Source organism: Thunnus thynnus, chromosome 22 (assembly GCF_963924715.1).
Source record: "Thunnus thynnus chromosome 22, fThuThy2.1, whole genome shotgun sequence".
NCBI classification, from domain to species: Eukaryota; Metazoa; Chordata; class Actinopteri; order Scombriformes; family Scombridae; genus Thunnus; species Thunnus thynnus.
Genome location: NC_089538.1, coordinates 27,040,801 through 27,055,840, shown reverse-complemented (window position 1 = coordinate 27,055,840; position 15,040 = coordinate 27,040,801). Strand labels below are relative to the sequence as shown.

Here is a 15,040-nt window from a genome sequence, read left to right as displayed (position 1 = left end):
TAGTAGTACCTGAGGCTATCGTTGTGTGTCTTGTACTCCATGATGGTGTAGTACTGCTGTAGTAGTAGTATACAGTAGTAGTAGTAGTAACTGAGGCTATCGTTGTGGGTCTTGTACTCCATGATGGTGTAGTACTGCTGTAGTAGTAGTATACAGTAGTAGTAGTAGTAGTACCTGAGGCTATCGTTGTATGTCTTGTACTCCATGATGGTGTAGTACTGCTGTAGTAGTAGTATACAGTAGTAGTAGTAGTACCTGAGGCTATCGTTGTGTGTCTTGTACTCCATGATGGTGTAGTACTGCTGTAGTAGTAGTATACAGTAGTAGTAGTAGTACCTGAGGCTATCGTTGTGTGTCTTGTACTCCATGATGGTGTAGTACTGCTGTAGTAGTAGTATACAGTAGTAGTAGTAGTACCTGAGGCTATCGTTATGTGTCTTGTACTCCATGATGGTGTAATACTGCTGTAGTAGTAGTATACAGTAGTAGTAGTAGTAGTAGTACCTGAGGCTATCGTTGTGTGTCTTGTACTCCATGATGGTGTAATACTGCTGTAGTAGTAGTATACAGTAGTAGTAGTAGTAGTAGTACCTGAGGCTATCGTTATGTGTCTTGTACTCCATGATGGTGTAATACTGCTGTAGTAGTAGTATACAGTAGTAGTAGTAGTAGTAGTACCTGAGGCTATCGTTGTGTGTCTTGTACTCCATGATGGTGTAATACTGCTGTAGTAGTAGTATACAGTAGTAGTAGTAGTAGTAGTACCTGAGGCTATCGTTGTATGTCTTGTACTCCATGATGGTGTAGTACTACTGTAGTAGTAGTATACAGTAGTAGTAGTAGTACCTGAGACTATCGTTGTGTGTCTTGTACTCCATGATGGTGTAGTACCGCTGTAGTAGTAGTATACAGTAGTAGTAGTAGTAGTAGTACCTGAGGCTATCGTTGTGTGTCTTGTACTCCATGATGGTGTAGTACCGCTGTAGTAGTAGTATACAGTAGTAGTAGTAGTACCTGAGGCTATCGTTATGTGTCTTGTACTCCATGATGGTGTAGTACTGCTGTAGTAGTAGTATACAGTAGTAGTAGTAGTAGTAGTACCTGAGGCTATCGTTGTGTGTCTTGTACTCCATGATGGTGTAGTACTGCTGTAGTAGTAGTATACAGTAGTAGTAGTAGTAGTACCTGAGGCTATCGTTGTATGTCTTGTACTCCATGATGGTGTAGTACTACTGTAGTAGTAGTATACAGTAGTAGTAGTAGTACCTGAGGCTATCGTTGTGTGTCTTGTACTCCATGATGGTGTAGTACTGCTGTAGTAGTAGTATACAGTAATAGTAGTAGTACCTGAGGCTATCGTTGTGTGTCTTGTACTCCATGATGGTGTAATACTGCTGTAGTAGTAGTATACAGTAGTAGTAGTAGTAGTAGTACCTGAGGCTATCGTTGTGTGTCTTGTACTCCATGATGGTGTAGTACTGCTGTAGTAGTAGTATACAGTAGTAGTAGTAGTAGTAGTAGTACCTGAGGCTATCGTTGTGTGTCTTGTACTCCATGATGGTGTAGTACTGCTGTAGTAGTAGTATACAGTAGTAGTAGTAGTAGTACCTGAGGCTATCGTTGTGTGTCTTGTACTCCATGATGGTGTAGTACTGCTGTAGTAGTAGTATACAGTAGTAGTAGTAGTAGTACCTGAGGCTATCGTTGTGTGTCTTGTACTCCATGATGGTGTAGTACTGCTGTAGTAGTAGTATACAGTAGTAGTAATAGTAGTAGTACCTGAGGCTATCGTTGTGTGTCTTGTACTCCATGATGGTGTAGTACTGCTGTAGTAGTAGTATACAGTAGTAGTAGTACCTGAGGCTATCGTTGTGTGTCTTGTACTCCATGATGGTGTAGTACTGCTGTAGTAGTAGTATACAGTAGTAGTAGTAGTACCTGAGGCTATCGTTGTGTGTCTTGTACTCCATGATGGTGTAATACTGCTGTAGTAGTAGTATACAGTAGTAGTAGTAGTAGTACCTGAGGCTATCGTTGTGTGTCTTGTACTCCATGATGGTGTAGTACTGCTGTAGTAGTAGTATACAGTAGTAGTAGTAGTAGTACCTGAGGCTATCGTTGTGTGTCTTGTACTCCATGATGGTGTAATACTGCTGTAGTAGTAGTATACAGTAGTAGTAGTAGTAGTACCTGAGGCTATCGTTGTGTGTCTTGTACTCCATGATGGTGTAGTACCGCTGTAGTAGTAGTATACAGTAGTAGTAGTAGTAGTACCTGAGGCTATCGTTGTGTGTCTTGTACCCCATGATGGTGTAGTACTGCTGTAGTAGTAGTAGTAGTAGTACCTGAGGCTATCGTTGTGTGTCTTGTACTCCATGATGGTGTAGTACTGCTGTAGTAGTAGTATACAGTAGTAGTAGTAGTAGTACCTGAGGCTATCATTGTGTGTCTTGTACTCCATGATGGTGTAGTACTGCTGTAGTAGTAGTATACAGTAGTAGTAGTAGTACCTGAGGCTATCGTTGTGTGTCTTGTACTCCATGATGGTGTAGTACTGCTGTAGTAGTAGTATACAGTAGTAGTAGTATTACCTGAGGCTATCGTTGTGTGTCTTGTACTCCATGATGGTGTAGTACCGCTGTAGTAGTAGTATACAGTAGTAGTAGTAGTACCTGAGGCTATCGTTGTGGGTCTTGTACTCCATGATGGTGTAGTACTGCTGTAGTAGTAGTATACAGTAGTAGTAGTAGTAGTACCTGAGGCTATCGTTGTGTGTCTTGTACTCCATGATGGTGTAGTACTGCTATAGTAGTAGTATACAGTAGTAGTAGTAGTAGTAGTACCTGAGGCTATCGTTGTGTGTCTTGTACTCCATGATGGTGTAGTACTGCTGTAGTAGTAGTATACAGTAGTAGTAGTAGTAGTAGTACCTGAGGCTATCGTTGTGTGTCTTGTACTCCATGATGGTGTAGTACTGCTGTAGTAGTAGTATACAGTAGTAGTAGTAGTAGTACCTGAGGCTATCGTTGTATGTCTTGTACTCCATGATGGTGTAGTACTGCTGTAGTAGTAGTATACAGTAGTAGTAGTAGTACCTGAGGCTATCGTTGTGTGTCTTGTACTCCATGATGGTGTAGTACTGCTGTAGTAGTAGTATACAGTAGTAGTAGTAGTAGTACCTGAGGCTATCGTTGTGTGTCTTGTACTCCATGATGGTGTAGTACTGCTGTAGTAGTAGTATACAGTAGTAGTAGTAGTACCTGAGGCTATCGTTGTGTGTCTTGTACTCCATGATGGTGTAGTACTGCTGTAGTAGTAGTATACAGTAGTAGTAGTAGTACCTGAGGCTATCGTTGTGTGTCTTGTACTCCATGATGGTGTAGTACTGCTGTAGTAGTAGTATACAGTAGTAGTAGTAGTACCTGAGGCTATCGTTGTGTGTCTTGTACTCCATGATGGTGTAGTACTGCTGTAGTAGTAGTATACAGTAGTAGTAGTAGTACCTGAGGCTATCGTTGTGTGTCTTGTACTCCATGATGGTGTAGTACTGCTGTAGTAGTAGTATACAGTAGTAGTAGTAGTACCTGAGGCTATCGTTGTGTGTCTTGTACTCCATGATGGTGTAGTACTGCTGTAGTAGTAGTATACAGTAGTAGTAGTAGTACCTGAGGCTATCGTTGTGTGTCTTGTACTCCATGATGGTGTAGTACTGCTGTAGTAGTAGTATACAGTAGTAGTAGTAGTACCTGAGGCTATCGTTGTGTGTCTTGTACTCCATGATGGTGTAGTACTGCTGTAGTAGTAGTATACAGTAGTAGTAGTAGTACCTGAGGCTATCATTGTGTGTCTTGTACTCCATGATGGTGTAATACTGCTGTAGTAGTAGTATACAGTAGTAGTAGTAGTAGTAGTACCTGAGGCTATCGTTGTGTGTCTTGTACTCCATGATGGTGTAGTACTGCTGTAGTAGTAGTATACAGTAGTAGTAGTAGTACCTGAGGCTATCGTTGTGTGTCTTGTACTCCATGATGGTGTAGTACTGCTGTAGTAGTAGTATACAGTAGTAGTAGTAGTAGTAGTACCTGAGGCTATCGTTGTGTGTCTTGTACTCCATGATGGTGTAGTACTGCTGTAGTAGTAGTATACAGTAGTAGTAGTAGTACCTGAGGCTATCATTGTGTGTCTTGTACTCCATGATGGTGTAATACTGCTGTAGTAGTAGTATACAGTAGTAGTAGTAGTAGTAGTACCTGAGGCTATCGTTGTGTGTCTTGTACTCCATGATGGTGTAGTACTGCTGTAGTAGTAGTATACAGTAGTAGTAGTAGTACCTGAGGCTATCGTTGTGTGTCTTGTACTCCATGATGGTGTAGTACTGCTGTAGTAGTAGTATACAGTAGTAGTAGTAGTAGTACCTGAGGCTATCGTTGTGTGTCTTGTACTCCATGATGGTGTAGTACTGCTGTAGTAGTAGTATACAGTAGTAGTAGTAGTACCTGAGGCTATCGTTATGTGTCTTGTACTCCATGATGGTGTAATACTGCTGTAGTAGTAGTATACAGTAGTAGTAGTAGTAGTAGTACCTGAGGCTATCGTTGTGTGTCTTGTACTCCATGATGGTGTAGTACTGCTGTAGTAGTAGTATACAGTAGTAGTAGTAGTAGTACCTGAGGCTATCGTTGTGTGTCTTGTACTCCATGATGGTGTAGTACTGCTGTAGTAGTAGTATACAGTAGTAGTAGTAGTAGTAGTACCTGAGGCTATCGTTGTGTGTCTTGTACTCCATGATGGTGTAGTACTGCTGTAGTAGTAGTATACAGTAGTAGTAGTAGTAGTAGTACCTGAGGCTATCGTTGTGTGTCTTGTACTCCATGATGGTGTAGTACTGCTGTAGTAGTAGTATACAGTAGTAGTAGTAGTAGTACCTGAGGCTATCGTTGTGTGTCTTGTACTCCATGATGGTGTAGTACTGCTGTAGTAGTAGTATACAGTAGTAGTAGTAGTAACTGAGGCTATCGTTGTGTGTCTTGTACTCCATGATGGTGTAGTACTGCTGTAGTAGTAGTATACAGTAGTAGTAGTAGTACCTGAGGCTATCGTTGTGTGTCTTGTACTCCATGGTGGTGTAGTACTGCTGTAGTAGTAGTATACAGTAGTAGTAGTAGTAGTAGTACCTGAGGCTATCGTTGTGTGTCTTGTACTCCATGATGGTGTAGTACTGCTGTAGTAGTAGTATACAGTAGTAGTAGTAGTAGTACCTGAGGCTATCGTTGTGTGTCTTGTACTCCATGATGGTGTAGTACTGCTGTAGTAGTAGTATACAGTAGTAGTAGTAGTACCTGAGGCTATCGTTATGTGTCTTGTACTCCATGATGGTGTAATACTGCTGTAGTAGTAGTATACAGTAGTAGTAGTAGTAGTAGTACCTGAGGCTATCGTTATGTGTCTTGTACTCCATGATGGTGTAATACTGCTGTAGTAGTAGTATACAGTAGTAGTAGTAGTAGTACCTGAGGCTATCGTTGTGTGTCTTGTACTCCATGATGGTGTAGTACTGCTGTAGTAGTAGTATACAGTAGTAGTAGTAGTAGTAGTACCTGAGGCTATCGTTGTGTGTCTTGTACTCCATGATGGTGTAGTACTGCTGTAGTAGTAGTATACAGTAGTAGTAGTAGTAGTAGTACCTGAGGCTATCGTTGTGTGTCTTGTACTCCATGATGGTGTAGTACTGCTGTAGTAGTAGTATACAGTAGTAGTAGTAGTAGTACCTGAGGCTATCGTTGTGTGTCTTGTACTCCATGATGGTGTAGTACTGCTGTAGTAGTAGTATACAGTAGTAGTAGTAGTAACTGAGGCTATCGTTGTGTGTCTTGTACTCCATGATGGTGTAGTACTGCTGTAGTAGTAGTATACAGTAGTAGTAGTAGTAGTAGTACCTGAGGCTATCGTTGTGTGTCTTGTACTCCATGATGGTGTAGTACTGCTGTCGTAGTAGTATACAGTAGTAGTAGTAGTAGTACCTGAGGCTATCGTTGTGTGTCTTGTACTCCATGATGGTGTAGTACTGCTGTAGTAGTAGTATACAGTAGTAGTAGTAGTACCTGAGGCTATCGTTATGTGTCTTGTACTCCATGATGGTGTAGTACTGCTGTAGTAGTAGTATACAGTAGTAGTAGTAGTACCTGAGGCTATCGTTGTGGGTCTTGTACTCCATGATGGTGTAATACTGCTGTAGTAGTAGTATACAGTAGTAGTAGTAGTAGTAGTACCTGAGGCTATCGTTATGTGTCTTGTACTCCATGATGGTGTAATACTGCTGTAGTAGTAGTATACAGTAGTAGTAGTAGTAGTAGTACCTGAGGCTATCGTTGTGTGTCTTGTACTCCATGATGGTGTAGTACTGCTGTAGTAGTAGTATACAGTAGTAGTAGTACCTGAGGCTATCGTTGTGTGTCTTGTACTCCATGATGGTGTAATACTGCTGTAGTAGTAGTATACAGTAGTAGTAGTAGTAGTAGTACCTGAGGCTATCGTTATGTGTCTTGTACTCCATGATGGTGTAATACTGCTGTAGTAGTAGTATACAGTAGTAGTAGTAGTAGTAGTACCTGAGGCTATCGTTATGTGTCTTGTACTCCATGATGGTGTAATACTGCTGTAGTAGTAGTATACAGTAGTAGTAGTAGTAGTAGTACCTGAGGCTATCGTTATGTGTCTTGTACTCCATGATGGTGTAGTACTGCTGTAGTAGTAGTATACAGTAGTAGTAGTAGTACCTGAGGCTATCGTTGTGGGTCTTGTACTCCATGATGGTGTTGGCTGGGAGGTTCAGGACTCGTCTCAGAGTGTCTCTGATTCTGGATGTCGTCGTCTGATCGCTGGACGTCCGGTTCCAGATCGACAGGATGTCCTCCTGACAGAGAGACAGGTACACAGACAAAACCCTTAGATGTACAATTACTGTAGTATTAGTAATACCAGTACAGTAGTAACAGTGCAGTTATAGTGGCACTGAAGTATTGGCAGTAATAGAGGAGTAAGTGTTACTACAGTATTGATAGTACAATTATAGTGTTACTGTAGTATCAGTACTTATGGTACAGTTAGTGTTACAGTAGTATTGGTATTAACAGTACACATAATGTTACTGTAGTATTGGTAGTAACAGTACAGTTGTAGTGTTACTGTAATATCAATAGTAATAGAACACATATAGTGTTACTGTAGTACAAGTACTAATAAAATGTGTTTAGAGTTACTGCAGTATCAGTAGTAATAGAAGGCATAGTGTTACTGTAGTAGTGGTAGTAATACTATAGTGTTACTGTATTATTGGTGGTAACAGTACAGTAAGTGTTACTTTAGTATTGATAGTAGTAAAACAGCAAGTTTTACTGTAGTATTGGTAGTAATACTAGTGTTACTGTAATACTGGTAGTAATACTAGTATTACTGTAGTACTGGTAGTACTGACCGCTGGTCACTAGAGGGAGCTCCAGCACCGTGCAGCGCTAGTGTTACTGTAGTACTGGTAGTAATACTAGTATTACTGTAGTACTGGTAGTACTGACCGCTGGTCACTAGAGGGAGCTCCAGCACCGTGCAGCGCTAGTATTACTGTAGTACTGGTAGTAACAGTACAGTTATAATGTTACTGTAGTACTGGTAGTAATATTAGTGTTACTGTAGTATTGGTAGTACTGACCGCTGGTCACTAGAGGGAGCTCCAGCACCGTGCAGCGCTAGTGTTACTGTAGTACTGGTAGTACTGACCGCTGGTCACTAGAGGGAGCTCCAGCACCGTGCAGTGCTAGTGTTACTGTAGTACTGGTAGTACTGACCGCTGGTCACTAGAGGGAGCTCCAGCACCGTGCAGTGCTAGTGTTACTGTAGTACTGGTAGTAATACTAGTGTTACTGTAGTACTGGTAGTACTGACCGCTGGTCACTAAAGGGAGCTCCAGCACCGTGCAGCGCTAGTGTTACTGTAGTACTGGTAGTAATACTAGTGTTACTGTAGTACTGGTAGTACTGACCGCTGGTCACTAGAGGGAGCTCCAGCACCGTGCAGCGCTAGTGTTTCAGACTGTATTGTGTGTAGAGCAAGAAGCAAAATAACGGAGAAAGAGACGACACGCGAGCGCTGCTGAGAGAAACATCTGGAGGGAAATATTTATGAGCTTCCATAAACTCCAGGAGGTTTTTGTTGAGACACTTTGGGTTTAATTTCCTTTTTACTGTGTTGTTGGCAGCGAGGCCGGAGGATTATTTTGACGTGAATGTACCTGCTTTTGGGATTAATCCGTGAATCTCTGGTGAGTTGATGTGCTAAGTTAGCATAGTTAGTTAGCATAGTAAGCTAGCAATTAGCCAAGTGTAAACGTCCATATCACGTTACTTTTTTAGATCACTGCATTAATTTTTGTCATGTTCTTTATCTTATGAATACCATAAACCAATCAGAGATGTTTATGTTAGAGTGAAGAAATGGTTTTATTTGTTGTTTATTTGTTTTATTTTGTTTCACTACAAAAGAGAATGTAAACATGAGCAGTCGTTGAATAGTGACAAACTCCATGATGTTTTCCCTCGTGTAGTAACGAGGCAGGAGCTGGTTTTCACAGAAGACAAACAGCTGAATGTAAGATGTGAATGCATTTAAGGTCATATAGGAAACACACAAGCACACAAACACACAAGTTCGAGGACGGATGGCGGTGTGAGTGCAAACACCGCGATAGTCGGACATCGGAGGCGAGATCTAACATGGCGGCGACCTGTTGCTGAATGAACTGAGTAAACGTTAACTTTACAGGATTTACAAAAGATTTAAACACCTTCTGATTCAAATTACATTCACCGATCATCTGTCACCACCAACCCGGACCAGGACATCTTTACAGTGGAGGACATAACAGATCTCGAAGCATTCATCGACGACTACTACAACCGGCAGATCAACATGGAGCCAGACTCAGCCAAACCCAGCACCAAAAGACGAAAGACAGACTCATCAACGGACACAGACGATCTACAAACCACCAAAGTCGAGGTTAGTGTGCTAGCAAGCATAAACAAAAAACTGGACTTATTAGTATCACTACACGAAGAGATTAAAGACATACGCAATAACCTGGAGTTTGCCCACCACAACATGGTCACACTACAAAAAACCAACCAGGACTTACAAACCACCGTTAAAACTCTCGACGAACAAATACATGCCATCTCCAAGAAACACATGCCGATCTGAAAGAAACTATGTTGGATTTACAAACCCGTTCTATGCGCGACAATCTCATCTTCTCTGGCATCTCCGAACAAACACCCGACAACCCAGAAAACCTCATAAAAAACTTCATGAAAACTCAACTGAAAATCCCCCCCCCCCCCCCCCCCCCGACACTACAAAACATCACTTTCCACAGAGTACACCGCCTCGGACAACCATCAACCAAAGGACCCCGGCCCAACACTTCAAACAAAAAGAACTGGTCAGAAGCAGAGGAAGGGAACTCAAAGGAACATCATTTGGACTCAACGAACAATATCCACATGAAATAAACAAACGCCGGAAAGTACTGTAGCCCATTCTCAAAGAAAACAGACAAAACAACAGACGTGCATCAATCATAGTGGACAAACTGTATAACGACGGACAATTATTTCACAACTCCAAAATCACACCATGGCTCCTCTGAAAATACAATAATAGACTCAAACATCTAACTATAAAAACCCTGATTATCTGACCGAAAGCCTCACTCCCGACCTCGCTCCTCTGTAATAAGGAAACCGCCTGCGTTACCTTACAGAGGAGTTAAAAAATCTACCTCTCTCTCGTAATTTACATTTTTTGTGTGCGTTTGTGTGTGTGTGTGTGTGTGTTAATGTTCATGTTATGTTATTGTCACCATTCACCGTTATGTCTAGACAGTCTAAGGCAGTTATAGCAACCACCCTCCTCCCCCTCCCCTCCTTCACTGGCTTCTTCTTTATGCTTCATTCAAAACAAGATAAACCAAACACATAACCATGCAGACACTCTGCAAGGCTGATATATGCTTTATGCAAGAAACCCACCTTACAAACTCTGAATTATAATATATTAGACTCAAACAATTTGATAAAATATTCTCATCCACACTCAACACAAAACAAAGAGGAGTTTCCATCTTAGTCAATAAAAACATCCCATTCATCCATAACTCATCCATTACTGACCCACAAGGAAGATTCATCATTGTTAATGCATCTATTAATCAGACAACATTCACATTCACTAACAATGATGACCCTTCCTTTTTCCATCATTTTTTCTCCTTACTATACAATTCAGCAAACATCATAATAGCCGGAGATTTCAATACTGTTATCAATCCTACAACCGACGGCTCTAGCACACCGAGCAACACAAGAACCTGGCACTCAACTGAAGTTATTAAACAATACATGAAGGAACTTGGACTTGGCGATAGTTGGAGAATGAAAAACATCCAGACAGTATTCATATTGTTCCTCTCTCCATCAGTCTTCCTCCAGAATTGACTTCTTTCTTGTAAGTAATTCACTCTCCCAGCACATCCAAGGAAACACAATCCATCCCATCATAATCAGTGATCACGCTCCAGTTTCCTTATCAATAAAAACTCAAACACATATCAAGTCTCCCACAAGATGGCGTTTCAATACATCACTCCTGGAGGATCCAGATTTCATCACATTCATTCAGAAAGAGTGGGAATCCTTTCTGGAGATGAATGACTCTCCAGAGATCTCAGCATCACTCTTATGGGAAACAGGAAGAACAGTCATCAATATCATTATCAATATAATGAGGAAAAATCATTTCATATTCATCACATAAGAAACGACAGCAACAGGAACAAGAAACTAGCTTAGAGACAAAAATCAAACACCTAACACACCAACTAACCAGCAATCCCTGTGAACAAAAACAAAATGAATTAGCTCAACTTAAAACTCAATTGGAAAGCATCATATACAAGAAAACACAATTCATTATCCAACAGCTCAAACATGAAAACTTTCAGTACAATAATAAATCAAGTAAATATTTGGCTAATCTATTACAACTGAAAAAAGAAAAAGCAATAATCCCATCTATACTCAATTCAATAATCAATAATATATTTCATAAATTTTATAGCAACCTTTACTCCTCAAATCACAAACCCAGTCAAACAGAAATAGACACTTTTTTAAGTAATCTGGACCAACCGTACCATCAGATTTAGCCTTTTAGATTCACCACTCAGCCATAAAGCTCTGCTCAAAATGCCAAACAATAAATCACCTGGACCAGACGGTTTTCCTGCAGAATCCTACAAACATTTCTGGAACATATTATCACCACTATTCTTCAGAGTAACTACAGAAATTAAAACTACCTCCATTATACCCACCCACATGAACACCGCCGTAATGACATTACTCTTAAAACCCAATAAGGACCCAACCCACCCCTCCAGTTATTGCCCCCTATCACTAATTAACACAGACCTCAAAATCATAACAAAAACATTGGCAACCAGAATAGAAACAGTCTTTCCACTTATAATCCATCCCGACCAGACAGGCTTCATCAATAGACACGCTTCAGACAATATCCGTAGACTTTTTAATTTGATCAATACATCTCAGCAAAAACACAACAAAACCGTAACTGTATCACTGGACGCAGAAAAAGCATTCGACAGAGTAAACTGGACTTTTCTATTTTCCATCCTCCACAGGTTTGGCTTCGGAGAGTCATTCATCCACTGGATTAAAACACTATACACTTCACCTGGAGCCACAGTTACCACAAACAGGATCACTGGATTAAAACACTATACACTTCACCTGGAGCCACAGTTACCACAAACAGGATCACTGGATTAAAACACTATACACTTCACCTGGAGCCACAGTTACCACAAACAGGATCACTGGATTAAAACACTATACACTTCACCTGGAGCCACAGTTATCACAAACGGGATCACTTCACCAAGCTTCACACTCCACCAGGGAACCAGACAAGGATGTCCACTCTCTCCATCTCTATTTGCAGTTTTCATTGAACCACTCGCCACAGCCATACGACGAAACAATAAAATCAAATAAATATACTAATTCAGAACATAAGCTTAGCTTATATGCAGATGATTTATTATTACACCTACAAGATCCTTTTACATCATTACAAGAAACATTCAAAATAATCAACAACTTCTCCTCACACTATAAAATAAACTGGAACAAATCCACTATTCTACCTTTGACTGTAAATGTCTGGGAGATCCCTCTCTCCCAGTCCACACTGGTAATATCAAATACTTAGGCATTAATATTTCCTCCAGGCTGTCAGAGTTGTTTAACCTCAACTACACCCCTCTGCTGAAAAACATAGAAGATGATTTTAAACGCTGGACCAAGTTACTACTTACTCTGATTGGACGCATTGAAACAGTTAAAATGAAAACCCTTCCACAAATCAACTACCTATTTTCATTACTTCCCATTACTCCCACTGACAACTGGTTTCAAACTTTAAACTCTTTAACAACTCAATTCTACTGGAAAAATAAAAAACCAAGAATCTCACTTTCAACCTTACAGAGCACAAAATCACAGGGCGGCCTAGAAGCACCAAACTTCCTTCATTACTTCTTATCAAATCGACTACAATATTTACTCAAATGGATCCATAAAGATAATCCCAGTACACCATGGTTACAGATAGAACAAAATCAATGTAAAACCACCTCACTTACAGACATCCCATTCCTACCACAATCAATCAAGAAACAAGATTACTACAAGAACATCACAATCTCCTCAACTCTGACAGCCTGGTGGAAAGCCCACAAAATCACCAAATCATCACTGGCACCATGTAGGTTCACCCTGATCTGGCACAATCCGGACTTCCAACTGTACAACACACTGAATCACTCACCTCCACCACTTATTTGAAAACAACCAGTTCATATCATTCAATACACTTATCCAGAGGTATGGGGTTGGGAGAGACCAGTTCCTCCAATACCAACAACTAAAATCCATTATTAAACCTAAAATCAACATATCCAATAACACATTACAACCTTCCAAATTAAGCGAAGAAATCTTTAAAATTACAAACCCCAAAAGAATAATTTCAAAAATTTATAAACTTCTTTCAGTGTCAGACACCTCCATAACACTCCCAACCTCTGGCTCTATCTCCCAACCCCGATTTCTGGATACAAATCAATAAAAACATCTTCTCCATGACAACCAATACAAATTACAACTAATACAATATAAAACCATCCACAGAATACACATCACTCAAGGAAAAATGTTTAAAATGGGATTGATTGATACAGATATCTGTTCACAATGCACCTTGGGTCACATAGATGATTATTTTCAGGCCACTTGGTTTTACCAGCCAGTTCTTTCATTTTGGATAACAGTCACAGAAAAACTATCGAGTATCTTGGGCTGCAGGATCTCAGCATCCCCATCGCTCTGCTTGCTGGGAGACTTGACACATATCACAATCCCAACTAAACACAAAAACCCGTTATTGATTTCTCTAACTATCGCCAAGAAAATAATATTTCAGAACTGGAAATCCAAACATTCCTGCCGTATCACTCACCGGACCAATCTAGTCTCAGAACACATCTCAATAGAAAAAATAACAGCTTGCAAAACAAACAATAAATCAGCCTTTGAGGAAACATGGACCACATTCATTAATCACCTAAAACTACACCCAGAATCCAGTCAAATCAATAACCAAAACCAGAACCACATACATGACCACATATCAGACCACATATCAGACCACATATCAGACCACATACCAGACCAATAACAGACTAATTCTTATTTATTTTACTTATTTTATTATTATTATTTTTTAATTTAATTCACTTTTCCTTTCCAGCCTTGTGTTTTGTTTTTGTTTTTATTTCTTTGTTTGACTTTCCCTCCCTCATCCCAGTTATACACATATATTATATATTATTATATCACCAACATGTATAGGCTAATTATTGTTGTTTAGAAACTAAATATCTTAATCATTATTATTATTATTATTATTATTATTATTGCTATCACTAATACAGTCATTTATGCCAGATACTATGAATTATACAATTATTATTATTATCACTACTATTGTTATTCCAGATATTATCAATTACACTATTATTATTATTATTATTATTATGATTGCTATCACTAATACAGTCATTTATGCCAGATACTATGAATTATACAATTATTATTATTATCACTACTATTGTTATTCCAGATATTATCAATTACACCATTATTATTATTATTATTATTATTATTATTATTACTGCTGTTGTTCTGGTCCTTGACTGCGGTGGCGGTGGAGGCAGTCGTAAGTCCGGGTAAAGTCTTATTTGCAGGGCGGTGGGAGGTGGAGCCATGCGGGGCGTGGGGTGGGGGGGCACCTACCTCTCTGAGAACCGAGGAGAACTGAGGAGGACTGAGGAGGACTGAGGAGGACTGAGGAGAACCGAGGAGGACCGAGGAGGACCGAGGAGGACTGAGGAGGACTGAGGAGGACTGAGGAGAACCGAGGAGGACTGAGGAGGACTGAGGAGGACTGAGGAGGACTGAGGTGAACTGAGGAGGACTGAGGAGAACCGAGGAGGACTGAGGAGGACTGAGGAGAACCGAGGAGGACTGAGGAGGACTGAGGAGGACTGAGGAGGACTGAGGAGGACCGAGGTGAACTGAGGAGGACTGAGGAGGACTGAGGAGGACCGAGGTGAACTGAGGAGGACTGAGGAGGACCGAGGTGAACTGAGGAGGACTGAGGAGAACCGAGGAGGACTGAGGAGGACCGAGGTGAACTGAGGAGGACTGAGGAGAACCGAGGAGGACTGAGGAGGACCGAGGAGAACCGAGGAGGACTGAGGAGGACCGAGGTGAACTGAGGAGGACTGAGGAGGACCGAGGTGAACTGTTGAGGACTGAGGAGGACCGAGGTGAACTGTTGAGGA

General features: G+C 40.7%; 1 protein-coding gene across 1 annotated transcript in view; it reads right to left on the bottom strand.

The window, feature by feature from the left end:
• Positions 1 to 15,040, bottom strand: part of LOC137174250 (eukaryotic translation initiation factor 4E type 2-like) — a 33,101-nt gene that overhangs the window by 2,884 nt on the left and 15,177 nt on the right. The window contains exon 6 of the mRNA XM_067579428.1: positions 6,744 to 6,913. Within this exon, the coding sequence (XP_067435529.1) occupies positions 6,744 to 6,913 (170 nt within the window). The remainder of the gene's footprint in view (positions 1 to 6,743; positions 6,914 to 15,040) is intronic.